The sequence below is a fragment of the Erythrolamprus reginae genome, chromosome 10, assembly GCF_031021105.1.
Source record: "Erythrolamprus reginae isolate rEryReg1 chromosome 10, rEryReg1.hap1, whole genome shotgun sequence".
Taxonomy (NCBI): Eukaryota; Metazoa; Chordata; class Lepidosauria; order Squamata; family Dipsadidae; genus Erythrolamprus; species Erythrolamprus reginae.
The window spans coordinates 14,106,112-14,132,440 of record NC_091959.1 but is presented as its reverse complement, the minus strand read 5'-3'; the positions used below and the strand labels follow the sequence as shown (position 1 = coordinate 14,132,440).

Below are 26,329 nucleotides of genomic sequence, written 5' to 3'. Positions count from 1 at the left end.
ATAAATCTTCTCTGTGTTCCATAGTTGACGTTTTGTTCTCTTTTTAGGTTTATGTGCGGTTAAGACCATTTTTCAGAGAATTCTTGGAATGTATGTCCCAAATTTATGAGGTAATGGAAGAGGCTTAAAAATTTTGTGTGATACTCAAGTTCTTAATTTTTTTGTGATGCCATAGATTACAATTGCCTCTCTCTCTCTCTTCCTTTTAGATCATTCTTTTCACTGCTTCTAAAAAGGTCTATGCAGACAAATTGCTGAATATATTAGACCCTAAAAAGCAGCTGGTCAGGTAAGCTTAAATAGAAAGCTGTAGTGTGTTATTTAAACCAGTGTTTCCCAACCTTGGCAACTTGAAGATATTTGGACTTCAACTCCCAGAATTCCCCAGCCAGCGAATGCTGGCTGGGGAATTCTGGGAGTTGAAGTCCAGATATCTTCAAGTTGCCAAGGTTGGGAAACACTGGTTTAAACTTTAATCAAAATAATAAAATAGGTATATTTAATGCTATTTTAGCATCACAAGTAATATCTAATATGTAGTGGGGATAATAATAATAATAATAATAATAATAATAATAATAATAATAATTATTATTATTATTATTATTATTATTAGTATTAGTATTATTATTATTATTATTATTATTATTATTAATTAGATTTGTATGCCGCCCCTCTCCCCAGACTCGGGGCGGCTCACAGCAACAATAGAAACAATATATTACAAATGTAATAATTAAAAAATCATTAAAAAACCCCTTATTAAAAAACAAAACATACACACAAACATACCATGCATAACTTGTATAGGCCTGGGGGGGAAAGGAATATCTCAATTCCCCCATGCCTGACGACAGAGGTGGGTTTTAAGGAGCTTGCGAAAGGCAAGGAGAGTGGGGGCAATTCTGATATCCGGGGGGGAGCTGGTTCCAGAAGGTCGGGGCCGCCACAGAGAAGGCTCTTCCCCTGGGTCCCGCCAAACGACATTGCTTAGTCGACGGGACCCAGAGAAGGCCAACTCTGTGAGACCTAACCGGTCGCTGGGATTCGTGTGGCAGAAGGCGGTCCCGGAGATATTCTGGTCCCATGCCATGAAGGGCTTTATAGGTCATAACCAACACTTTGAATTGTGACCGGAAATTGATTGGCAACCAATGCAGACTGCGGAGTGTTGGAGTGACATGGACATACCTGGGAAAGCCCATGATTGCTCTCGCAGCTGCATTCTGCACAATCTGAAGTTTCCGAACACTTTTCAAGGGTAGCCCCATGTAGAGAGCATTACAGTAGTCAAATCTCGAGGTGATGAGGGCGTGAGTGTTGCATTGCCATGCTAGCCAGCTGAATCCTTTAATTGAGAAAGAATTGATCTTGGCTTTTTTTATCTCCTTTTTAATAATAAAGCTCTGTTATCCAGAAGATTGTCCTTAAAGCACAGAATAGACGAATCTTAATCCACACCTGTCTGAATGCAACGTAAATGTGTTCTTTAATACAGGCATCGACTTTTCCGTGAACATTGTGTTTGTGTGCAAGGGAATTACATAAAAGATTTAAATATCCTCGGTAGAGATCTCTCAAAAACGATTATCATCGACAATTCACCACAAGCCTTTGCCTACCAGGTGAGTTTATTTCCTGTAAGTCATGTTTTTAGATTTCACCAGAATGCTAAATAAAGTCTCCTTCAAATCATCCCTCTGCATCTGTTGACTTTGGAGGCATTTCTAAATTGTTTTCTTGGCAGTAGTGTAGAAGCCCTCTAGTGATGCTTGCTTCCATTTATTTATTGATTGATTGATTGATTGATTGATTGATTGATTGGATTTGTATGCCGCCCCTCTCCGCAGACTCGGGGCGGCTAACAACAGTGATAAAAAACAACATGTAACAATCCAATTTAATAAAACAACTAAAAACCCTTATTATAAAAACCAAACATACACACAAACATACCATACATAACTTGTAATGGCCTAGGGGAAGGAATATCCTAACTCCCCCATGCCTGGCAACAAAGGTGGGTCTTGAGTAATTTGCGAAAGACAAGGAGGGTGGGGGCTGTTCTAATCTCTGGGGGGAGTTGATTCCAGAGGGCCGTGGCCGCCACAGAGAAGGCTCTTCCCCTGGGTCCCGCCAAGCGACATTCCACTCTGTGGGACCTAACTGGTCGCTGGGATTCGTGCAGCAGAAGGCGGTCCCTGAGATAATCTGGTCCGGTGCCGTGAAGGGCTTTATAGGTCATAACCAACACTTTGAATTGTGACCGGAAACTGATCGGCAACCAATGCAGACTGCGGAGTGTTGGTGTGACATGGGTGTATTTAGGAAAGCCCATGATAGCTCTCGCAGCTGCATTCTGCACGATCTGAAGTTTCCGAACACTTTTCAAAGGTAGCCCCTGACAGTCAGGCAACTTACCAATTTATTATGGTTGATCACACAGCAAGCCAGATGTTTAGATGGGAAGTAGTATGGACCTCCAATCTAATATAATAGAATTTGAAATCCTTGTAAATACAGGGTGTGTTCCAAAAGTAATGCAATTTAAAAAAAAAAAAAGTAATTTATTGAACAGATTTGCACAAACACTTAAAATTCTTCAAAGTATTATTATTATTGTTGTTGTTATTGTTATTATTATTTGTTAGATTTGTATGCCACAGCTCTCCGAAGACTCGGAACGGCTCACAACAAGCAATATACAGAGTAAAAATCCAATATTAAAAACAGTTTTTAAAACCCTTATAATAAAAAACAAGATGTAACTCTCTTAAAAAGGACAACTATGATATCCTAACTCAGAAAATAAGTAAGGAATTAGGTTCATGGTCAAGACTTCAGCTTTCTCTGACGGGCAGAATAGGGGTTATTAAAATAAATATTCTTCTGAAAATACTGTTTCTCTTCCAGACCATCCCAATTAAATTAAACAAAAAAAATTCATTAACTTAAATAGAATAATATATAAATTTATTTGGTTTGAAAGGAAAGCAAGAATAAAATTAATGTAAGACCACATGGAGCTTCGTCACTTTCCTTTCTAGCAACCATAGCACCTTAATTTACCTCCTCTTTTATATTTTTTTACTGATTTAGCTTTCAAACGGGATTCCTATAGAAAGCTGGTTCATGGATAAAAATGACAATGAACTTCTAAAGTTGATTCCTTTTCTGGAAAAACTTGTAGAACTGGTAAGTATCCTTTAAATATAATTTATCTTCTTAAATCTTCATCGATCAAAACAGCAGAGTTCGGGATACCAGGTTTTGACTCAGGAAACTCAGAAAATTTACTGAACAACTGACTCTCTTAGCAAACCTTATTTTACTGAAAGAGTAGTAGATCCTTGGAACAAACTTCCAGCAGACGTGGTTGGTAAATCCACAGTAACTGAATTTAAACATGCCTGGGATAAACATAGATCCATCCTAAGATAAAATACAGAAAATAATATAAGGGCAGACTAGATGGATCATGAGGTCTTTTTCTACCGTCAATCTTCTATGTTTCTATGTTTCTATTTCTTAGAAAGAAATGTTGAATTCAACTGTGGTTGCAAGTTGAGGACTATCTGTAACCGCCTGTCTATACTCAATGTATGAGTGCACATTTTAATCAGAATTATAAGCATGTAATGCCGCGTTTCCTAATGCAGCCTCACATAAGTATCTCCACAGAAAGACACTTGGGGCATGGAAGATGTCTGCAAGTGCTTCTAAGCCATTATGTGGAGTGAAATTACAGAGACCAAATAAAGCCATATTTCTTGACAAACCTGAGTTTGAATTTAATTAAACAATTAAAGCTGGTGCCAGTAGGACTAACTTCACTAAACAGAAGTTCCTTAAAAACTTGCAGACATTTCAGCAACCATAAGTTAGCATAAAATGTTTGTTTGTTTGTTCATTCGTTCATTCATTCATTCATTCATTTATTCATTCATTCATTCATTTATTTATTTATTGGATTTGTATGCCGCCCCTCTCCGTAGACTCGGGGCGGCTAACAACAGTGGTAAAAACAACACGCGACAATCCAATACTAAAACAGCTAAAAACCCTTATTTTAAAACCAATCATACATACAAATATACCATACATAAATTGTAGAAGCCTAGGGGGAAAGAATATCTCAGTTCCCCCATGCCTGACGACAGAGGTGGGTTTTAAGAAGCTTACGAAAGGCAAGAAGGGTGGGGGCTGTTCTAATCTCTGGGGGGAATTGGTTCCAGAGGGCCGGGGCCGCCACAGAGAAGGCTCTTCCCCTGGGTCCCGCCAGACGACATTGTTTAGTTGACGGGACCCAGAGAAAGCCCACTCTGTTTAAAATGTGGGATACAGATCTGAAATTGTTACGGGAGGGACATAATAGGAATTGTGGTTTGGGAAAAAAATGTAAGAGGATATTTCGGCACCCCTTGTCTTGCTTTCTTTGAATGTGGCGATTGGTTGGGGGGGGGAGGCCACGGGGTTTTCAAAGCTGTGGAGAGGAATTCAGACGGGATTCCATCCTTCCATGGGCTCTGAGCTCCTTTTCTTCTTTCTGTGCAACAAAGAGTAGTTTCTGAACATGCTCTTAATCCCAAGGGCTGTTGTCACTGTTGCGAGGGACGGAATATTAATTAGACCCAGCAGGCAGGAATTTATTTATTTATTTATTATCTATTATTTAGATTTGTATGCCGCCCCTCTCCGCAGACTCGGGGCGGCTCACAAGTGAAAAAACAATCTACAACAAATCTAAATTACTGTTTAAAAATATTTAAAAGACCCCATATTCTAAACACACATACATACAAACATACCATTCATAAATTGTATCTGCCCGGGGGAGATGTTTCAGTTCCCCTATGCCTGACGACAGAGGTGGGTCTTAAGGAGTTTACGAAAGGCAAGGAGAGTAGGGGCAGTTCTAATCTCCGGGGGGGAGTTGATTCCAGAGGGCCGGGCCCGCCACAGAGAAGGCTCTTCCCCTGGGGCCCGCCAACCGACATTGTTTAGTTGACGGGACCCGGAGAAGGCCCACTCTGTGGGACCTAATCGGTCGCTGGGATTCGTGCGGCAGCAGGCGGTCTCGGAGATATTCTGGTCCAGTGCCATGAAGGGCTTTAAAGGTCATAACCAACACTTTGAATTGTGACCGGAAGTTGATCGGCAACCAATGCAGACTGCAGAGTGTTGGTGAAACATGGGCATACCTAGGTAAGCCCATGACTGAATGAAAGTAAAACAAACTTTATTTAGTAAACAGAAAGTAAATTGTGCCAGGAGCGACACTTATAAAACAGCCGGAATATGGCTGCACACAGAAGAATACAGATAGGAATGCTTGCTAGGTAAGCAGACGGATGTGACTACGATATGATGTGTGGGAAATGATGTATGAGGGGGGGTGATCAGAGGGAAGGCACACATTAACTCTTTAACTACTGAATGTCTCTGTTGGCTGGCAATTCTCAGCGTCACAAGTTAGCTTGGCTGTAATACATGGAAGATGGTAACGTTTTGTTTTGTTCTCCCCGTCTCTAGAATGAAGATGTTCGACCTCACATCCGAGACAGATTTCGCTTGCATGACTTACTACCCCCTGATTAAACTCAGTCTTTGCTCAAAGAGCCGAAGGGAAAGAAAATGCAGGATCCTTTTTCTTTTTTGGACTAGAACAAAAACATTGCCATTACTGTTGAAATTTTTGCATTTTTGTACCCTCTCTCGCTTTTCTTATCTCTGGCGCCCGACAGTAATAAAAGGGTTACAGAAGAACTTTCTATATCGCCAAATGGAAAGACGTGCAGTATAGTAGGTAGGCTAGAACAGAAGAGTCTTTAGATCTAGTGCAACTCCAATGATTTTTAATGTACAGAACACCTGCCGTTTTTAAAGAATTCTGTTTCTGCCACCAGCAGTTTATCCTATAAAAAAAATACAGGATGTATGAAATCACAGAGATTGAAAATGGACTCTTGTTTTCTCTCTGTTTGGTGCTCTCTCTAAGTGGGTTTGTAGCCACTTTGTGTTACTTTTAAAATTCTCATTTCAACAGGAATGGCCAGTAATTTTTTTTTCCTGTTAAGGTTTACAACCTTTTTACATTTTTGATCTGTATTCAATTTTAGAATTTCATTATGCATTCCTTTTAGTTGAGGTGAACTTCATATTTTTTCTGGGAATAGCCAAGCTTTATTCATTTTTATTATTCGATTGAATGGCCATTTTCCTGCTTTATCTGCCCGCATACTGTATATTTGTTTTTAAAAATCACCTAGTTTTATTGTATGTATGTGTGATATATATGGGTATGTATGTATATGTATATATATATATATGTATATATATATATATTATACATATATATATATATATATATTATACACACACTCTTTCTCTATAATATTCTGTATTAGAAATCTTTTTTTAAAAAAAATCAAGAGACTGGCTAGATAAGAAATATAAGAATTACTAATATGCAGAATATTTAAACCATCGTGATGGCATGTACTTATGGACAGATGATTTCTTTGGTGCACCGCTCAGAGAGTGTGGTGCCTCAGTTTCCTGTCCGTAGGAGTCCTTGGGAATTTGCTTGGTGTGACGCAGCTCAGTACCTGCTGCACCAGGATCTCCACAAATGAGAATAGGAAGAGAAGTCAAGCCTTGCATGGTTGGCCTGCAGGTAGCGCCAATTTGAAACCTTGGTGTGGCTTCGTCTGTGCGCCACTGTCACCTTGCCTGCCCTGTGGTCCTGGACACTCCTTCGCTGCCAGCACAGCTGATATGCTATCATAGTGGTTTTCTATATTATATGGAAATAGTTTTCAAGCCTTGGTTCTCTAATGCAGGTTACACAAAGAGGCTGATATTTTTTTAATGGAGCATACTCTCCTTTTTTGGAGGCTTTTTATGGAAGGGAAAAATTTGTAGAAGTTAGTAAGCTTTGCCTCTAAACCCACATGGACACGCCACAGGCTTGGGCTGTTTTTATGTAAAGGATGTTGCAGAATGGCACTTTTTCTAAAGAGAAGTTTGATATTTTGTATGCTTGTTAAAGAAAGAACAGTATTGGAAATTAAAGGTGGACAACTGATAATTGAGAAGTATGTCAATTAATTTTTTATGTATATTACCTGTTTACTTGTACAATTTTATTGTACAAATTACACACAGCTTCATTTTTGAATGAGTCCTTAAAATAAGGAAAAATCTTTTTAGGAAAACATTTAATTTTTGTATTTTTTGATTTTCAAAGGCATGAATTATATCAACTTTTTCCAATGTATTAATGAAGATTTTAACTTTTCATCAGGTTGAGTGTTTTCTTACTATATTATCTGTTATATATGTAGCTAGCACATGTGTCACTGAACTGTTAAAAAGTTAGCATGTAGAGCAAGCCTGCTTTATGGGAAATCATTATTCATTTAGCACAGAATTATGGTGAATTTTCTGTGAAAAGAGAAAAAAAAAAGGCATTTGCTATCCAGAATGCTGACTTTTTTTTGTATTTAAAGAAAGGTATTTTGCTTGCGGGAAAATGCTACAGATTCATTTTAATGAGAATCTTTGAATTGTATTTATCTTTAGGGCATCTGGGCATCTTTACGCTGTTTTGTCTTAAATGTCTTTATTGAAATAAAATGTACATAATGTTACTATAATATATATATATATAAATATAAATATATATGCATACACACACACACATTATATATAATGTAAGTAAGCGTGTGTATGTGTGTTTTCCCAGAGGTGATCCCTGTAACCACTTTTTCCTGTTTTGCTAGTAACAGCTTTATTGATCCTTTTGATTTTGAAAATGTTCAGTGCTCTCAAATCTGAATTATCATCATTATGAGCACCTAGGAGTGTCCTTGACTCAAGATTATTTTTGATTTAAGAGAAGGTAGCTCTAGTAATAATGAGTCCAAGCTGCTCCTCTGAGGCTTCCAATGATGATAGTCACAACTGTTTGCCAGTCATCTCCAGGAGGTAGCTTGGGCCCACGGAGTGGCCAAGGGGCTCCGGGTTCGTGTAGAAAGCCACCCCATTGATCTTCCCCAGGTTCAAAACACAATGGTGAAGAGAAGAACTATCTCCTGAGGAACAGCGGATGCCGGCTGTGGGGAACTTTGGGGGGAGAGGAGACCGAGTGCGTGATTTTCTTATTACGATAGTTTGCTATGCTGCATTCAGAGATTATTTTCTGCAAATCCATAACAAGTAAATTGAACAGCAGTCCTTGCCTTGGAACAATACAACGGACATTTCTCTGTTATTTCAAGGGAATTGTACAGCATCTTTTTAGAGTAACTTTTTAAAGCAAATGTGCGTTTTCATGAACAAAATTAATAAACCCGCTGCTTTTTGTTAAGGTGGAATATTGAAATAACACCGATCCTTGAAGAGGAGGGGGGGAAAAGGAATGTGAGGTTTTAGTCTAAAATGATTGGTAATGTAGGTAACTTAATCCTATAGCAGGCTGCTCTGTAAATACTTATTAAAGTATCATTTTGTAATTTGGTGCAAGTCTGGTTTTTAATGTTCAGTAGAAATGTAAAATTGTTTGATAAATTAACGGCTCAGTCTTGAAGTAGAAGAATACTGGCCAAGTGTGATTGTGTTCGTACGCCCTCAGTATAAATGCAAGCCTATTTAGGCTTATACTGAAGTACAGTGTATAATTATTATATTATAATTTGGCGTATGTATACACTAAAGAAGAACCACTTCAGCCGGGGGGTGGGTGGGTCTCCAATCTGGGCAACTTTTAAGACTTGTGGACTTCAACTCCCAGAGTCCCTCAGCCAGCAAAGCTTGATGGGAGTTGAAGTCCACAAGTCTTAAAAAGTTGCCAAAATGACATTCTAGACAAGTTTTTTCTCCGAACGCCATCACTACTAAACAAATAATTCCCTCAACACTGTCAGACTTCTCATCATTCCTATCATCCTTTTCCTCCCACTTAGGACTGTATGACTAACTTGTTGCTTGTATCCTGAGATTTTTTAATTAATATTGTTTCTTCATTGCTTATTTGACCCCTATGGCAATCATTAAGTGGTGCACCTCATGTTTCTTGACAAATGCATCTTTTTCTTTTATGTACGCTGAGAGCATATGCACCAAGACAAATTCCTTGTGTGTTCAATCACACTTGGCCAATAAAATTCTATTTTATTCAAACGACTCGGGGTCTCAAGAAGCGGGCCGCCCTCCTGGTTCGCGCGGAAGGCAGCCCGGCCGCCTCGCGCCCACGCGCGCGCACACCATTCGTCTGATATAGGGGCAGGCCAAGTCGGCTCTTCTATGACATGTGGACTTCAACTCCCAGAATTCCTGAGCTAGCATGTTAGGAGGCCCAGGAATTCTGGGAGTTGAAGTCCACAAGTCAGAAGTCTGGTGGGTGGAGCGATGTGACGGGTGCCCCCCCACCTTCAGGAAGCTCCCGCCTCTTCCGGGGACGCCGGCGGAAGCAGGAAGCGGGTCGGGGGGGCGGGGCGGAAGTCCCGTCGTGCCTCGCGCGGCACCTCCTGCCTGCTGGCTTGGGCGAGCCGCGAGCGAGAGGGCGGCGGGCAAGATGGCGGCCGAGGCGGACTCCTGGGGTAGGTCTGGCGCCGCCGCCGTCCCCTCTTCCCCTCCTTCTCCCTCCGGCCGGGCCTGGCCTCCGCTCACCCTTTCTCTGTCTCCGCAGACGCGGACACCTTCGAGGCGCCGGACCCGCTGGCCGGCTGCTTGGGGCCCACTCCCGCCGTGGTGACCAGGGACCGCTGGGCCGGCGAGGACGAGGAAGACGACGTCAAGGTGGCCGGGAGGGGGGCGGGCCTGGGTGGCGGCGGCGGCGGGGCTCCCGGGGCCTTTCCCCGGTGCATGGCGGGAGGCGGGCGGTCGAGCAGGCGGAGGCCTCCCGGCGGCTGACCGGCGCTTCTGCTTTGCCCCGGCCAGGACAACTGGGACGATGAGGAGGAGGAGCAGCAGCAGCAGGAGGAGGAGGAGGACGGCAAGGAAGCCGAGGCCAAGCCAGGTGAGCGCCCGGGCGGAGGGTCCCCGCGCTTGAGAGCCCCGCGCGGCTTCGCTAACCTTGTGCCTCCTCCCCCTCCGCAGAAGCCAAAGTTTCCGACAAGAAGAAAGTAGCTGAGAAAATCAAGGAGCGGGAGAAGCAGCAGCGGAAGAAGCAAGAGGAGGTGATGAAAAGGGTGAGTGAGGGTCTAGGGACGGGATGGGCCCAGAGGGGGGCCGCTGTGGTGGAACGATGACGTGTGCTCGCCCCCGGGGCTTTGAATGCTAGCGGAGTCCAGCAGAAGTCTGCTACTGCACCTGGGCAGGTAGCAGAATCACACGCTGAGAGGCAGATGCTAGCTGAGTGCAGCGCAATTCTGCTCAGGCGCACATGCGATTTGCGCTGGACAGAGCTACAGGGGGCAAGCATACGTCACCATTCCACCTTAGCAGCCCACCTTGGTATGAACGGGACGAGGAAGGCCCTGCTGCAGGCACAGGCGGTTGCATTTCTGCTTTGTCTCCCTTTTGAAGTTAGAGGAGTCGGAAGACTCGAAAGAACTGACGCCAGAAGAGCAGTTAGCAGACAAGCTCCGGTTGCAGAAATTGCAAGAAGAGGCAGACCTGGAATTAGTAAAAGAAACCTTCGGTGGTGAGTGTGAAGGCTGGGCTGGCGGTCGCTTCCCTTGAGTTGGCACATGTATGACTTGCTACTGAAAAGACGGCTGCCCGCAGCTCTCTAACCAAAGGGGGGTCTCATAATCCAGTGTTTCCAACCATGGCAACTTGAAGATATTTGGACTTCAACTCCCAGAATTCCTCAGCCAGCGAATGCTGACTGGGGAATTCTGGGAGTTGAAGTCCAAATATCTTCAAGTTGCCAAGGTTGGGAAACACTGTCATAATCCAAAGCTCCTTTAGGTCCTCAATCATTTTTAAGAATGTCAAGCGGCCCCCAGACTAACCTTTTTTGAGAATGTTTCTTTTCTTTCAGTGTGTTGTCAGCGAATTATTGTATGTGCTTCAGCAGCCCTTTCTGTACTTTGCTCCCTTCTTACAGGTGTAAATAACGTATGCGGAATAGATAGTATGAATCCATCCTCAAAAGATGATTTTACGGAATTTGAGAAATTGTTAAAAGAAAAAATAACACAGTATGAGAAATCCCTATATTATACTGGATTTTTGGAAACATTAGTTCGAGATATATGCATTTCATGTAAGTACACATTGAAATACATTGTTTGCACCCGCCTTAGTTTGTAAATAAAGAACATACTAGAACAATTCTCCAGTGAAATAGACTAGGCTAATGGGATTGAATTTCTTATTTATTAACTCAATCTAGAAAAGGTTTTGTAATGTCTTTTATGTTCTATTTTAATGCTGCTGCCAAGATAGTAGAACATTTCTTCCGCAACCAGCTTATCTGATTTTATCTTATAAGAAAAGCACCTGTGTGATTCCCAACATGTTCTGCATTTTTTTCAGAAATATCTCTATATACATTACCTCCTTAATTCAGGATCATTTGAAAAGAAATATGTTTTCCTAAACGTATTTAATATTTCTGTCCATTTGGCTTGCTTACAATTTCAAAGCTTTAGCCAACTATTTATTCTTCCATAAAGATGCAACCATACCACTTCTAATAACTTGTGTTAAAAATTTTTGTAGTATAAAATTCACTGAAGAAAGTCTTATCCAATTTAATATATACTTTTAAGAACTTTTTTAAATAAATAAACCTTAGGATTTAACTGTATCTGATAAGTCAGAATTGCCTTATTAAATATTGCTTTTCTTTGGGAAACCAGGGATGCTGGTAGCCCTCCCTTTTTTTAACGTCTTAGCCAGTGTTGACTTTATTACAAAACAATTGAACCAATTAACTATTGGTACCTCATATGGACATTCATACAAAATATTCACTTCTCTTTGATGCTTTATAGGCTACAGTAATGTCAGGTTGGTAGCAAATGTTAAAGGTGTTATAGACAGCTTTACTTCTCAAATATTTGCATCAAGTCTTTTGGATAATTTTAAATATTACGAAAAGCAGTGGGAACAGGAGGCATACTTGCCTTCTGTCTACTCAGTTAAATGAATATTTATTTTAGAACTTAATATTTTGCAATGCACGATCTCTTCGTTTGAGAAGAAAGCTGGCAAGGAGAGCATTTTGTCCTCTTTTTTTGGTTTTGGGCAGGAGCCCCAGGGGCAGATGTGGGTGAGATGTCATTGAGGGTTTCCAGGGGGAGAGGGGGCTGTCTGGCCTCAGAAGCCTGTGGAGTTACAGTCCAGGCCATTGGAGGAGGATGGCCTGATGGAAGGGAGGGGGGGCTTTTGAGTAAAGGCTCATTTCAAACACTCTATAGCAGGGGTCTCCAACCTTAGCTAAGACTCGCGGACTTCAACTCTCAGAGTTCCTCGACTGAGGAACTCTGGGAGTTGAAGTCCAAAGTCTTAAAGTCGCTAAGGTTGGAGACCCCTGCTCTATAGGTTGCTATGACATTTTGAACAAATCACTGGACTCTACAGAGGTCATCTTTGGTATGCCGGATAAAACATTCAGGGAAAAAAATCTAACAATTTTTAAAATTATTGCTCAAATGTGGAAATTTTTTTTCTATGAGCAACATAGCTAACCTTGGTTTTCAGTGAAGGAAGGTAGGCTACTCATAGGAGAGCCAGGCACTGGTTGGACCTGGTTCTGTGTTTGAGGTCATAACCCGAAAAATGACTTTCCCTACATATGTGATGTCCAGTGTTTCCCAACCTTTTTTGAGCCGCGGCACATTATTCACATTTACAAAATCCTGGGGAACATTTGGGGGGGGGGGGGGGGTAAAAAAAGTTTGGACAAAAAAATCTCTTCCTCCCTTTTGCTCTATTTCTCTTTCTCTCACTCCCTTCTTTTCTTTCCCCCTCTCTCTCCATCCCTCTTTGTTTCTCCATTCCTTCCTCTCTTTTTTGCTCTCCTTCTCTCTCTCCCTCCCTGTCTTTCCCTCACCCTCCTTCCCCCCTTTCTCTCTCTTGCTCTTTTTCTCTCTCCCTCTCTTGCTATCTTTCTTCTTTTGCTTTCTCTCTCCCCTCTCTCCCTTTCTTGCTTTCTCTCTTTCTCTTTTTTGCTTTCTCTTTCTGCCCCCCCCTCCCTCTCTTTCTCTCTCCCTCTCTTGCTATCTTTCTCTCTCTTGCTTTCTCTCTCTTTCTCGTACACCACGCTGCAGTAACGGCATTGGGCAGTAGCCATTGGGCGGCGGCAGGGTGGTCAGCCATGAGGCACCGACTGCGGCGGCTGGACGTGCTGCTAGCCGCCGTACATGCTGGCGTTGCACTGGGCATGGGCATGGGGCTGGAGCCTTCATCACGGCCCAGCCAGCAGGCAAGTGCCAGCCATGCAATTCCAGCATGTCCAGTCACCGCCGTCAGTGCCTCCGTTCCGGAGCTCTGCCTCACAGCTGCCCACCCTGCCGCCGCCCCACGGCTACTGGCCCTCCCGCGGCTACCGCCCTCCCGCTGCTGCCGCCCTCCCACCAAGCCCCAAAGCTCACCTGCTGCCGCCGCCAGGGAAGCTCCAGCCGGGTGGGGCGCTGCAGCTGCCAGAAAACTTGGAAGGCGCAAAAAAGGAAGCTCAGCTTCCGGTCTCACAACTTTTTGCTCTTCGCAGTCTCAGCAAAAAGTTGCAAGACCAGAAGCTGAGCTTCTTTCTTCGTGGCACACCTGACCATGTCCGGTTGGGAAACACTGCTTTTGGCTACCCATAAATTGCCAGCTTATCTGCATTTTCCCAGGTACTCCAGACATTTTCTCGTAATGTAAAATTCCTTTGACCCCCTCACCTCTTCTTTTGGGGGCAGAAAAAACAAGCTGTAAATAACCCCTCCCTCCCTTGTTCCTCCTTTAGTGGAAGTCGATGACTTGAAAAAGATCACCAACTCCTTGACAGTGCTATGCAGTGAGAAACAGAAGCAGGAGAAGGTGGGTTTGCAGGGAGGCTCTTCCAAGCTTTGGCAGCCACTGTAATATTCTGCTTGACCTGGGGGATGTGAGGGGGGGGGATCAGTGGCATGTGTGGGAAGGCACCTGGCAGCTCATGGAGCTTCCTTCTACTGGCTCCACTAAAACATCTGCTCCTTCTAGGCCCGTGATGGCAAACCTATGACCACATCTGAGAGCATGCAAGGCCTTGCCCTGTGTCAGTTCATTTCTGAACTTCTGGTTGGGCCCGTTTTTCGTCATTCCCAGGCTCCAGAGGCTTCCCTGAAGCCTGGGGAAGGCGAAGACAACCCTCACCCTGCTCTCTGGAATAATAATAATTTATTAGATTTGTATGCCGCCCCTCTCCGAGGACTTGGGGCAGATCACAACAAGACAATACACAATATACAAATTTAATAGTTAAAAACAATTGTAAAAAGCCTTATAAAATAGTCATACAGCTCAAACAGACCATACATATATTATAATAGCTAAGGGGTACAGTGTTCCCTCGATTTTCGCGGGTTCGAACTTCGCAGAAAGTATACCACGGTTTTTCAAAAATATTAATTAAAAAATACTTCGCGGGTTTTTTCCCTATACCACGGTTTTTCCCACCTGATGATGTCATATGTCGTCGCCAAACTTTCGTCTGCCTTTAATAAATATTTTTTTAAAATAAACTTTAATAAACATGGTGAGTAATAATCTGAATGGTTGCTAAGGGAATGGAAAATTGCAATTTAGGGGTTTAAAGTGTTAAGGGAAGGCTTGTGATACTGTTCATAGCCGCATCTCTACTTCGCGGAAATTCGACTTTCGCAGGCGGCCTCGGAATGCATCCCCCGCGAAAAGCGAGGGAACACTGTATTATAATAGCTAAGGGGTATATTAATTTCCCCATTCCTGGCGACATAGATGAGTTTTCAGAAGTTTACAAAAGGCAAGGAAGGTGGGGGCGGTCCTAATCTCTGGGGGGGGGGGACTTGGTTCCAGAGGGCTGGGGCTACCACACAGAAGACTCTTCCCCTGGGCCCTGCCAGACATTGCTTAGTCAACGGGACCCGGAGAAGGCCAACTCTGTGGGACCTAATCGGCTGCTGGGATTCGTGCGGCAGAAGGCGGTCCCGGAGGTATTCTGGTCCGATGCCATGTAGGGCTTTAAACTATTGCTGAACATTAGCTGGAATCTGTGTTTTGCGCTCTGGAGGCATCAGTGAACTCTGTGCGCATGTGTAAGGGGCCAGTGTGGGGGGGCTTGTGCGCACATGCACGGGGGAGGGCATTGCATTATGGGTGTGGACATGCACATGTGCTATGGCGCAGCTACAGAGGCGGGGCTGCTAAGGTGGAGCAGTGAGGTGTGCTCACCCCTGTGGCTCAGTGCTAGCGGAGTCCAGCGAAATTCTGCTACTGCACCTGGACGCCCCTACGTGTCCGTGCATGATTTCATTACCTGCCCAGAATTACTCTGGTCTCTGCTAGCACTCAGAGCCATGGGGGCGAGCACACCTCACCGCTCCACCTTAGCAGCCCACCTCTGCGCGCATCCTTTTGGCACCTGAGCAATAAAACAGTTTGCCATCACTGTTCTAGGCTTTCTACAGCTTAAGAAGAACCGTTTTGTCTTATTCTGGCAAGCTGGTTAGTTGCTTTACACAGCAGTCTAAACCACTGTTTCCCAACCTTGGCAACCTGAAGATATCTGGACTTCAACTCCCAGAATTCCCCAGCCAGCATTCGCTTTTATTATTTTGATTTTATTATTTTGATTAAAGTTTAAATCAGTGTTTCCCAACCTTGGCAACTTGAAGATATCTGGACTTCAACTCCCAGAATTCCCCAGCCAGCATTCGCTTTTATTATTTTGATTTTATTATTTTGATTAAAGTTTAAATCAGTGTTTCCCAACCTTGGCAACTTGAAGATATCTGGACTTCAATTCTGGGAGTTGAAGTCCAAATACCTTCAAGTTGCCAAGGTTGGGAAACACTGGCCTAAACATTCTCCAGGGTCCTGATAATTGCTACCTGGATTTCAGCTTTCATCAGCCCTCGGTTTTCATGGGTTGGTGGGTGGGGGAACTAGCCGAGTGGTTTGTACGGGAACCGATGCTGGTTTTCCCTTTTCCAGCCCAGGACTGGCGAGGTCTAGTTACGTTCTTAAACCTGAGCGGTTCCTTTTTTTCTTTCCAGCAAAACAAAGCCAAAAAGAAGAAGAAAGGCGTGGTGCCCGGCGGAGGTCTAAAAGCAACGATGAAAGATGACCTGGAAGACTACGGAGGCTACGACGGCGGCTACGTACAAGACTTTGAAGACTTCATGTGACCCGTTCCTTCCGCCTGTTGGTTTGCCCAAACTCCCCTAACTGTAGCACAACTCCTTTCCTTTCAATTCTGCCAAATGCAAATCAGAAAGCGCAGTATCTTTGTGCTGTTGGTTACCCTGTCACAACCTGACACATTGGAATTTCCTGTCTCGGTGCCGCGGGAATAAAATTATGAAGCTCAATTTTTTTATTCAATGATAAGAGAAATAACGGGATATCGAAAAGGTGTGTCTTCATGGCAGCGAAGCAGCACTCAATTGGACATTAATTTTGACCTGGCCGAAGTCGTATTATTACCAGCAGAGTTAGTAATAACAATCTTTTAACTCTTACCTTTTTTTTACAAGAAACTACCCAGAAAGCAAAGGCGGTTTTGCAGCAAATGCATGGGTTTGCAGTAGTATTAAAATGGCTTTTCTATTAGAATTTGGTTTTTCAGTGGCTTGAGGGACGTAGCTATAAATTTCCCTGGCTTCCATGGTTGAAAAAGGGGCAAAGGGGCCGTTTTTCTTGCCCTGGGAGGGGGAAGGACCTACTCAGTTTCTTGTCACCCGGTTCGGTGGCTCTCACAAGACTGCGGGTTTTTTTTTTCATGTATCGGAATCCTGCTTAGCAAACTGCAACAGTTACAATAGTTGGGCAAATTGTTATGTTCAGAATTATGACATCTGCAAATGTTTTATAAAAGCAACTAATTTAATAAAATCACTATTGTGAGGACTGAGATCTTTGGTCGGCTTGTAGTTTTTCCCATGGGCAATAAAAATTGCCGACAAAGGACCAAATTGCCAAGGGAAGCGGCCGTTCTTCTCTCAAGCCACTCAAGTGACCGCGTGGATTGTCTGGTTCTGGCAATGAAAAGAAGTCTTGAGGCTGCCTTCTATTAATAGCCAGTGACTGGGAAGATTCCTCCAAAAAACAGGTAATTTTTCAAGATATGAGCCAATCCAATTATGGCTCCTCTCTCTAAACATGCAAGTGGCTAAACTGTATTATCTTTAAGGACAGGACAATAATCAGTCAGTGGTCACTGGCATGGCTTCCAAACTCAATCCCAATAGTTCTGGAGGAAGGAATAAAAGCAACGGAGAAGCCTCCTCTACTGCCATGCTTCCCAAGGCAGAACATCTAACTAGCCTTGGCTACTAGACCGACGCTTGGCCTCCTCCCAGTATCTGAAGTGTCCAGTTTTCCCCTCTCCCCAAATTAACAGACCACCAGCATTTTCTGGTTCTTTGAGCCCGACGCATCTTTGCACACAACTACCAGCGCAAGGTGGACCTGCCCACCTTTGCAAGTTCCTGAGAAAGTGACACATACAGCTACAATGCTTCAACTCAAAGATCCAAAATAGGTCCAAAAATAGATCTGAAAAAGCTACTTGTCTTCTGGAATAGAAGGAAAAATAATTCAGAGATGGGTCAAAATCAGATAGGGTTTGCTCTCTGGCCATTTAAAACTATCTCTAAGCTTCAGCTGAAGAAGTTGGTCTTCAATGTGAAGTTTGTTTATATCCATTGGCAGCTGCGTTTCAGTCCTGACTGCAGAACTTAAATGGATTTGACCCCCTGAGTCCCATTTGAAAAACAGCATTCAGGGTAAAAATTTTCCTCTGAATGAAAATGTAATTCTCTTTTTCCCCCTGGCTTGTCTGAAGTTTGTACTTCTACTTTGCCCAGGATGAGCTAATTGGCCAGCAAATCGCTGAGACAGCAGCCTGTTTGGGCGTCACTCAAGAGCGTATTTACCACATCGTAGAACTGGTTGTCGTAAGCGAGCTTGTAATAGACGTAAATGTCCTCGCAGTAGGTCAAGAGCTTCTTCAGGTTTCTTATAGCGGACTCGGTTGCTGCGTGCTGCTTGAACCTGAAAGAGAAGGGCTGCCAGTTAACGGAGGGGGACCCCTCCCCTCCAGAGGTGGACTGCTAAGGTGGGAGGGGGACACGTGCTCACCCTGCATTGGTTGCCGATCAGTTTCCGGTCACAATTCAAAGTGTTGGTTATGACCTATAAAGCCCTTCGTGGCACCAGACCAGAATATCTCCGGGACCGCCTCCTGTCGCACGAATCCCAGCGACCGGTTAGGTCCCACAGAGTCGGCCTTCTCCGGGTCCCGTTGACTAAACAATGTCATTTGGCGGGACCCAGGAGAAGAGCCTTCTCTGTGGCGGCCCCGACCCTCTGGAACCAGCTCCCCCCCAGATATCAGAGTTGCCCCCACCCTCCTTGCCTTTCGCAAGCTCCTTAAAACCCACCTCTGTCGTCAGGCATGGGGGAATTGAAATTTTTTTCTCCCTTCCCCCTAGGCTTATAGAATTTATACATGGTATGTTTGTTGGTATGATTGGTCTCTTAAATTGGGGTTTTTTAGATTACTTTTTAATATTAGATTTGTTATATTGTTTTTTATTGTTAGCCGCCCCGAGTCTTTGGAGAGGGGCGGCATACAAATCTAAATAAACTAAAGTAAACCCCCGTGGCTCTGAGTGCTAGTGGAGTCCACTGCAATCACATTACTGCACCTGGGCAGGTAACGAAATCGTGCATGGACACCATGGGTGCCCCTGCAATTCTACGTGCAATTTCGCTACCTGTCCAGGTGCAGTAGCAGAATTGCGCTGGACTCCGCTAGCGCTCAGCCACAGGCGCCTCTGTATCCGTGCGCGATTTCGCTACCTGCCCAAGTGCAGTAGCAGAATTGTGCTGGACTCCGCTAGCACTCGGAACCACGGGGGCGAGGACCCGTCACCGTCCCACCTTAGCAGCCCACCTCCCCCAAGCTCCAAAAGAGGGAAAGGCAGACGCCACACACCACCTTCCCAGCTGGCACGGAATAGGCCAAACCAGGTTAGTGGGGTGGGGTGGGGTGCAGATAAGACTCACTTGTGGGCGATCTCCTCAAAGGTGCCAGTCCTGAGCAGCCCCTGCTGCTTGTGCTCCTCCAGGTAGTTGAAGTCACCCTTCAGGACCACCTGCTGATAGAGCACCTCTGACCAGTCCGGAGTGAAGTCGTACGCCTCAGCCACCACAGCTGCCTGGAGAAAGGGAAGGCATCTGTTGTGGTTAGCTCTGGCCCAGCTCCTGCCCCAAGGAATGTGCGGGTGGATGTGGGGGAAACATTCACATGCCGCAGGCCTGTTTTGCTCCCGATGGAATCTGCCAACGAAGCCTCCTCTGACCAAGGAAGCGTGAGTGGCAGGGAAGAGGAGGAGGAGATCAATCATCTGCATCATCCTTGGATTCTGAACAAGAATTAATGACACATCCATGCATGCGTAGAGTGATGCATAGGAGACAACAACTGAAGGATTATTACAAGAGAAAATGAGGCCACCTGTGGTTGGGTGGGGCTGCTGTAATTAGTGCTACAGATAAAAAGAACAGCGTGCTGGTTTAGCCTTGTGGCAGTTTATCTGATTCATTGTTTCGTCAAGATCGTGGGTTTTGTGCTGTTCATGATTGTGTGTGGACACTCTGGACTTTAGAATTGGACTCAATTTCCCAGTTATTGGGTGAGCAATTGGGTTGCATTTAACCTGTGCCTTGTGTGTACCAGAAAATCCTCCTCCTTGTGTGTACCAGAAAATCCTATCTTCAAGTTGCCAGGTTATCTCCGGGACCGCCTTCTGCCGCACGAATCCCAGCGACCAATTAGGTCCCACAGAGTTGGCCTCCTCCAGGTCCCGTCAACTAAACAATGTCCTTTGGCGGGACCCAGGGGGAGAGCCTTCTCTGTGGTGGCCCCGGCCCTCTGGAACCAACTCCCCCCAGAGATTAGAATAGCTCCCACCCTTCTTGCCTTTCGCAAGCTTCTTAAAACCCACCTGTGTTGTCAGGCTTGGGGGAATTAAGATATTCTTTCCCCCTTGGCTTCCACAATTTATGTATGGTACGTTGTATGTATGATTGGTTTTTAAAATAAGGGCTTTTAGTTTTTCAGTATTGGATTGTCGCACATTGTTTTTATTACTGTTGTTAGCCGCCCCGAGTCTGCGGAGAGGGGCGGCATACAAATCCAATAAAATGAAATGAAACACTGGTCTAAAGAATGTTGATTAGGTCAAGTTTGGTGCCTTTCCCAGACATTATGTTTTTTAAAAGAAAAAAATACTCCTTTGTTCCTGGGTGGTTTTAAAAACCTGATTTTTGTTATGTGTGCTTATCTCAATAAAGAGTTGAGGCTTAAGGAAAAGCAGGAAGCCTCTTCAAGCGTCAGAGCTGATCCTGGAGCAGAAAACGGCAGCAATGGAAGGAAGCAAAGAAGCCAAAGAGCTTCGGCTACTGATAGTCCTCAAGTTACGACACACAGAAAGTACTTACAACCTCATCCCAAAGTTAGCGTGTTGCAGCCTCTCTACGGTCATTGCTCTTTGTGACCGGACCTGGGACTGACCAAAGGGAAGCAATGCACCCCACTCTACTTATTCTCTCCCACCCCACATGCCCCCCAGGCAACGAGCCTCCTTTGCTTGCCCATCGGTTCCACGCCCTCCTCCACCACCACCACCGTGCCCCAATTATTGCTCATTTACCTTTCAGAGATTGCCAGAACTGAGGTTTGTTTATTGTTGTTAAAGATGTTTGTGCATTGTTTATTGTTGTGAGCCGCCCCGAGTCTTTGGAGAGGGGCGGCATACAAATCTAATAAACTATTATTATTTTGTTGTGGTTAGCTCTGGCCCAGCTCCTGCCCCAAGGACTGTGGATGTGGGGGAAACATCCACATGCTGCAGGCCTGTTTTGCCCCCAGTGGAATCTGCTGATGAAGGCTCCTCTGACCAAGAAGACATGAGTGACAGGGAGGAGGAGAGTGTGGCAGACAGCTCAGAAGGAGATCAATTATCTAGCTCCTCCTTGGATTCAGAACAAGAGTTAATGATACAGCCACGCATGCGGAGAGCGATACATAGGCAACAACAACTGAGAGATTATTATCAAAGAAAATGAGGCCACCTGTGGTTGGGTGGGGCTATGGTAATTAGTGAGGCTGCTATAAAGAGCAGCCTGTGGGTTTGGCCATTGTGGAGGATTATCTGATCGTTGTGTTTCATGACTGCTTTACTGACTTTGACCTTTTGTGTGCTGATTTTTCCCCGCTTTGAAACTAAACCAGAGCAAAGTGTGTTTCACTTTGTGAAAGAAGGACTGTGAATTGCCTCACAGCTGCAAGCTAAGTATCACAGAACTGACAAGGGACTTGTACAAATTACCAGTTTGTTTGGAGACCAGTGCTCTTTGCTATACCAAAAGAGGGCTTAGGTTAAGTGAATTTTCATTATAAAGAACATTGTTTTGAATTTTCAAAGGTGTGTGTGTCTGAAATTTGTACCTGTGAATTTTTGGGAGGAGTCCAGCAGAGAGCCCGACAGAACATATTCCTTGCTGTCTTCCCCACTCCCTTTGCTTGGTGGTAAGCTTGCAAATGATGACCACGTCATTTGGGTGCTCAGACACACCAAATGACTTGGCGACCTGTCTATCTTGGTATACACCATCAAGGGACCTATGTTCGGCAGGGAAGGGTCAGTTGACTGTTTCGCAGACATGCACAGCAACATCAAAATTGCAGGGCCTTTCAAGTTCTGGCCCCATGTCTGTGGAACAGTCTTCCGTTAGAGCTTCGGGTAGAGAATTTTCTCTGCTTCCACAGGCATTAAAAAAAACATTCCTCTTTGATTCGGCAGATTGAAATAGCCTTGTTCTGGGGATCAGCAAGAGGGGAAGACATTGGAGAGGTTGGTTTTTAACAAGATTTATGGCTTTATTAGTTGTGTTTTAGCTGTGTGTGTATTGTTTACTGTCTGCATTTACTAGTTGTATATGGCTTGCTGTTAATGCCCTTTGTTAAAAGGGCATTATAAATAGATTTTTAAAAATTATCATCTATCTATCTATCTATCTATCTATCTATCTATCTATCTATCTATCATCCATCCATCTATCCATCTATCTATCTATCTATCTATCTAGTGTTGGTTATCACCTATAAAGCCCTACATGGCACTGGGCCAGAATATCTCAGGGACCGCCTTCTGCCGCATGAATCCCAGCGACTGATTAGGTTCCACAGAGTTGGCCTTCTCCAGGTCCCTTCGACAAAACAATGTTGTCTGGCGGGACCAAGGGGAAGAGCCTTCTCTGTGGCGGCCCCAACCCTCTGGAATCAACTCCACCCTGGAGATTAGAACTGCCCCCACCCTCCTTGCCTTTTGCAAACTCCTAAAAACCCACCTATGTCACCGGGCATGGGGAAGTTGACATGCTCCTTAGCTACTACGATTTATGTATGGTTCGCTTGGATTGTACAATTAATTTTTTATGATAAGGGTTTTATTCTGTTTTTAATATTGGATTTGTACATTGTGTATTATGTTGTGAGCCGCCCCGAATCTTCGGAGAGGGGCGATGTACAAATCTAATAAATTATTATTATTATTATTATTATAATTATTATTTATTATTATTACTGTTATTATTTTATTATTTATTATCACGTGATCTCAGGATGCTGCCTCGTGCCCAAATCCTAATCACATGGCGGTGAGAATGCTGCGGTAGCCTGAACTTCCAAGAACTGGGTGCAAGGACCACTGGTTCAACACTGATGCAATTTGAAGTGGCAAGAGGCTTGTTTTGTATTTGTTTTCATTCCATTTCATTCATTGATGTCGCATTTTGGAATCATAACACCCCCACCCCCCCATAGAAGAATACTAGGAAAGGGAGCCTCTCCTTGCGTCTCCCCTCTCGGATCTTTGCAGACGAAGCCAACCCCCTTGTCGGGCGAGTGAAGGCCCTTCTCACCTGGTAGAACCTGGGCAGGGCGAGGATGCAGGGCAGCAAGTTCTTGCGCCTCAGGTTGATCAGCTGGGTTTTGTGCTGGGTGGTCAGGAAGTGGAGCTGCAGCGTGATGAGCCTGGTCAGCCTCTTGCAGCGCAAGGACTGGCACACGCAGAAGTCCTGTAGGCCGGAGCAGAGGGGGCATCAGGCAGAACCCCAGAAGCAACCCCCTGCCCTGCCCGTTTCGCCACACCCCAAACTCAGGAGGGAGGCGTCGCCATCCAACCTTGGGCTCCATAAACATAGAAACATAGAAGATTGACTGGTCCATCTAGTCTGCCCTTATACTATTTCCTGCATTTTATCTTAGGATGGATCTATGTTTATCTCAGGCATGTTTCAATTCAGTTCCTGTGGATTGACCAACCACGTCTGCTGGAAGTTTGTTCCAAGCATCTAGTATGCTTTCGGTAAAATAATATTTTCTCACCTTGCTTCTGATCTTTCCCCCAACTGACCTCAGATTGTGGCCCCTTGTTCTTGTGTTCACTTTCCTATTAAAAACACTTCCCTCCTGAACCTTATTTAACCCTTTAAGGTATTTAAATGTTTGACCCACCTCGGAATGATGGAAGGCTGAGTCAACCTTGAGCAGGTGATGAGATTTGAACCGCTGACCTATAGATCTAAAGTCAACCTCAGGGGCCTTGCAGTACAGCATTCTACCTGCTGCGCCACCCCAGCTCTATATATTTAGCAGCCCACCTCTGGCCAGGCACTTCCTTAGTCTCCATCTCACCTTGGAGTAGCTCTCGGCAGCATCCAGGAAGAGGGTGAGGGCTTTCATCAGGAGCTTCTTCAAGCTTGGCACATCCTGGAGGCTCTCCTCTGGAAGGAAGAGAGCAGACGATAGCCAGGGCCATTGTGGACATCCCACCCAGGATTGTGGGATAAAGTTCAGGCAGAGGGGAGCGAGGTGGCAGCAAGTGACCCAAAATGGAACCAGAGGCATTTCAGAATACCCCCGGGACCGCCTTCTGCCGCACGAATCCCAGCGACCGATTAGGTCCCACAGAGTTGGCCTTCTCTGGGTCCCGTTGACAAAACAATGTCGTCTGGCAGGGCCCAGGAGAAGAGCCTTCTCTGTGGCGGCCCCGGCCCTCTGATATCAACTCCCCCCGGAGATTAGGACTGCCCCCACCCTCCTTGCCTTTCGCAAACTCTTGAAAACACATCTATGTCCCCAGGCATGGGGAAATTGATATACCCCTAGCTGCTCCGATTTGTGTATGGTTTGTCTGGACTGTATGATTTGCCTTGCCTTGCCTTGCCTTGTTTCCCAACATTCGCTGGCTGGGGAATTCTGGGAGTTGAAGTCCAAATACCTTCCAGTAGCCAAGGTTGGGAAAGACTGTTCTAGAGGACTCTGAAGCCCACAGGAGGCTCTTGCCTGGGAGTCTCAGTCTGGTACCAACCCTCGGGGGTCACAAGGGAGGCTCCTGGTCTAGCTGCTCCCAGTCAGGCCTATTTCCCCCGTTCCTCGAAGCCTGAAGGAAAGAGAAAGGGGAGCTGGGCCCTCTGGGGAAGCAAGGGGAAGACCAAGCAGCCTTGACCAGTCCAGACCGAGGGGTCCCCAAGTGCAGAGGGGGGCTGCTAAGGTGGAAGGTGGAAGGGTGAGGTGTGCTCGCCCCTGTGGCTCTGAGGGCTAGCGGAGTCCAGCGCAATTAGGCTACTGCACCTGGGCAGGTAGCAAAATCACGTGTCGACACGCATCATTTGAGCAAGCATCTGCAGGTTACATTCATACAACTTATGCCTGGTGACACGATCTAAACACATTTATTTAATTATCTATCTATCTATCTATCTATCTATCTATCTATCTATCTATCTATCTATCTATCTATCTATCTATCTATCTATCTACCTAACTACCTACCTACCTATCTAACTACCTACCTATCTATCTAGCTTTTATTTATTTATTAGACTTCTCAACCGACTCAAGGTGACGTACAGCATAATAAATACAATACATGTGTAGAAATCTAATTATTTTAAGAATACAGTGATCCCCCGGGTATTGCGATCCCGATCATTGCGAAATGGCTATATGGCGATTTTGCAACCCGGAAGTAAAAACACCATCTGCGCATGCTCGCCCTTTTTTCTATGGGCACGCATGCGTAGATGGCGCCGGGCAGATCAGCTGCTGGGCGGCTTCCCTAGGTCTTCCCCCTCTTGCTGGCGGGAGGGCGAGCGGCGGGCATCAGCGAGGAGTTTCCCCACCGCCCACGCAAACTCCTCGCTGCCGCTCGCCCGCCCTTCGCCCGCCCTTCGCCGTTCATTCTCGCCGCTTCCCAGCTGAGTCCTGAAGCGAATTGGCTTCAGGACTCAGCTGGGAAGCGTGAGCGAGCGGCGCCAGCGAACGACTTGTCCGCCGCCTGCCTGCCCGCGCGCCCGCCGCTCGCCCGCCCTTCGCCCGCCCACGCTGTTCGCTCCCCCTCTTGCTGGCGGGAGGGCGAGAAGCCCCCTCCAGCACCCGCTCGTTCGCCGCTCGCCCGCCCACCCGCCGTTCGCTCGCTGCTCGCCCGGCCACCCGGGTTCGGGGGGGTGCTGGCAAGCCCCCCAAACCCGGGTTGGGGGTCCGGGGGGTGCTGGCAAGCCCCCCATGCCGGCGGCGACGTTTTAAAACAGCCGCGCGGCCCCCAATCTTCGGCTCCTCGCTAGCGCTGCGGAAGTAAAATCACCATCTGCGCATGTGCAGATGGTGTTTTTACTTCCGCAGCGCTACTTTGCTAAAACCCGATCATTGCTAGGGGTCCTGGAACGGAACCCTCGCAATGATCGGGGGATCACTGTATTCCAAAACTAACAAAATACTAAAAACTCCATCTATCTCAACAGTTGTTCACATTCACCCAGTCCAATCACTCACAGCATCGGCCGGATCAATCTCATGGCTCCCACGCCCGATGGCAAAGATAGGTCTTTGCAAAAGATCAGGAGGGACGGGGCAGACTCCACTAGCACAGGCACACTTGCATGTCCACGCATGATTTCACTACCTGCCCAGGTGCAGTAGCCGACCTGCAGTGGATACCGCTAGTACGGCCCCACCTCCATGTCCGCGCAGGATTTCGCTCCCTGCCCAGGTGCAGTAGCAGAATTGTGCTAGACTCCGCTAGCACTCAGAGCCACGGGGGCGACCACACGTCACCTTTGCCCGAGTGCAGCCTCCACC

General features: G+C 45.5%; 3 protein-coding genes across 4 annotated transcripts in view; 2 read left to right on the top strand and 1 right to left on the bottom strand.

Annotated features, from left to right (window-relative positions):
- The window catches only part of CTDSPL2 (CTD small phosphatase like 2), a 50,262-nt gene extending 43,172 nt beyond the window's left edge, over positions 1-7,090 (top strand). The window contains exons 10-14 of the mRNA XM_070763028.1: positions 48-110; positions 210-289; positions 1,499-1,625; positions 3,100-3,195; positions 5,533-7,090. Of these exons, the coding sequence (XP_070619129.1) occupies positions 48-110; positions 210-289; positions 1,499-1,625; positions 3,100-3,195; positions 5,533-5,598 (432 nt within the window). The 3' untranslated portion in view covers positions 5,599-7,090. The remainder of the gene's footprint in view (positions 1-47; positions 111-209; positions 290-1,498; positions 1,626-3,099; positions 3,196-5,532) is intronic.
- A 2,371-nt stretch (positions 7,091-9,461) lies between these two features.
- Positions 9,462-17,031, top strand: EIF3J (eukaryotic translation initiation factor 3 subunit J). Its single transcript, XM_070763030.1, has 8 exons — positions 9,462-9,602; positions 9,692-9,801; positions 9,943-10,021; positions 10,102-10,193; positions 10,531-10,648; positions 11,057-11,215; positions 13,904-13,977; positions 16,173-17,031. Exons 1-8 carry the CDS (start codon positions 9,578-9,580, stop codon positions 16,302-16,304), a joined length of 789 nt encoding a protein of 262 aa, XP_070619131.1. The 5' UTR covers positions 9,462-9,577; the 3' UTR covers positions 16,305-17,031.
- SPG11 (SPG11 vesicle trafficking associated, spatacsin) overlaps positions 16,475-26,329 on the bottom strand; it is a 65,667-nt gene continuing 55,812 nt past the window's right edge. For both annotated transcript variants that reach the window (XM_070763025.1, XM_070763023.1), the window contains 4 exons: positions 23,885-23,973; positions 23,110-23,265; positions 19,189-19,340; positions 16,475-18,171 (listed from right to left, as the gene is read on the bottom strand). In XM_070763025.1, coding sequence (XP_070619126.1) covers positions 17,991-18,171; positions 19,189-19,340; positions 23,110-23,265; positions 23,885-23,973 — 578 coding nt within the window. In that variant the 3' untranslated portion in view covers positions 16,475-17,990. The remainder of the gene's footprint in view (positions 18,172-19,188; positions 19,341-23,109; positions 23,266-23,884; positions 23,974-26,329) is intronic.

Excerpts from the sequence above, each read along its gene's own strand:
- EIF3J (XM_070763030.1), top strand. The coding sequence starts at position 9,578 with ATGGCGGCCGAGGCGGACTCCTGGG. Across the intron at positions 9,802-9,942 it reads ACGAGGAAGACGACGTCAAG|GACAACTGGGACGATGAGGA; the intron begins GTGGCCGGGAGG and ends TGCCCCGGCCAG. Across the intron at positions 10,022-10,101 it reads GGAAGCCGAGGCCAAGCCAG|AAGCCAAAGTTTCCGACAAG; the intron begins GTGAGCGCCCGG and ends CCCCCTCCGCAG.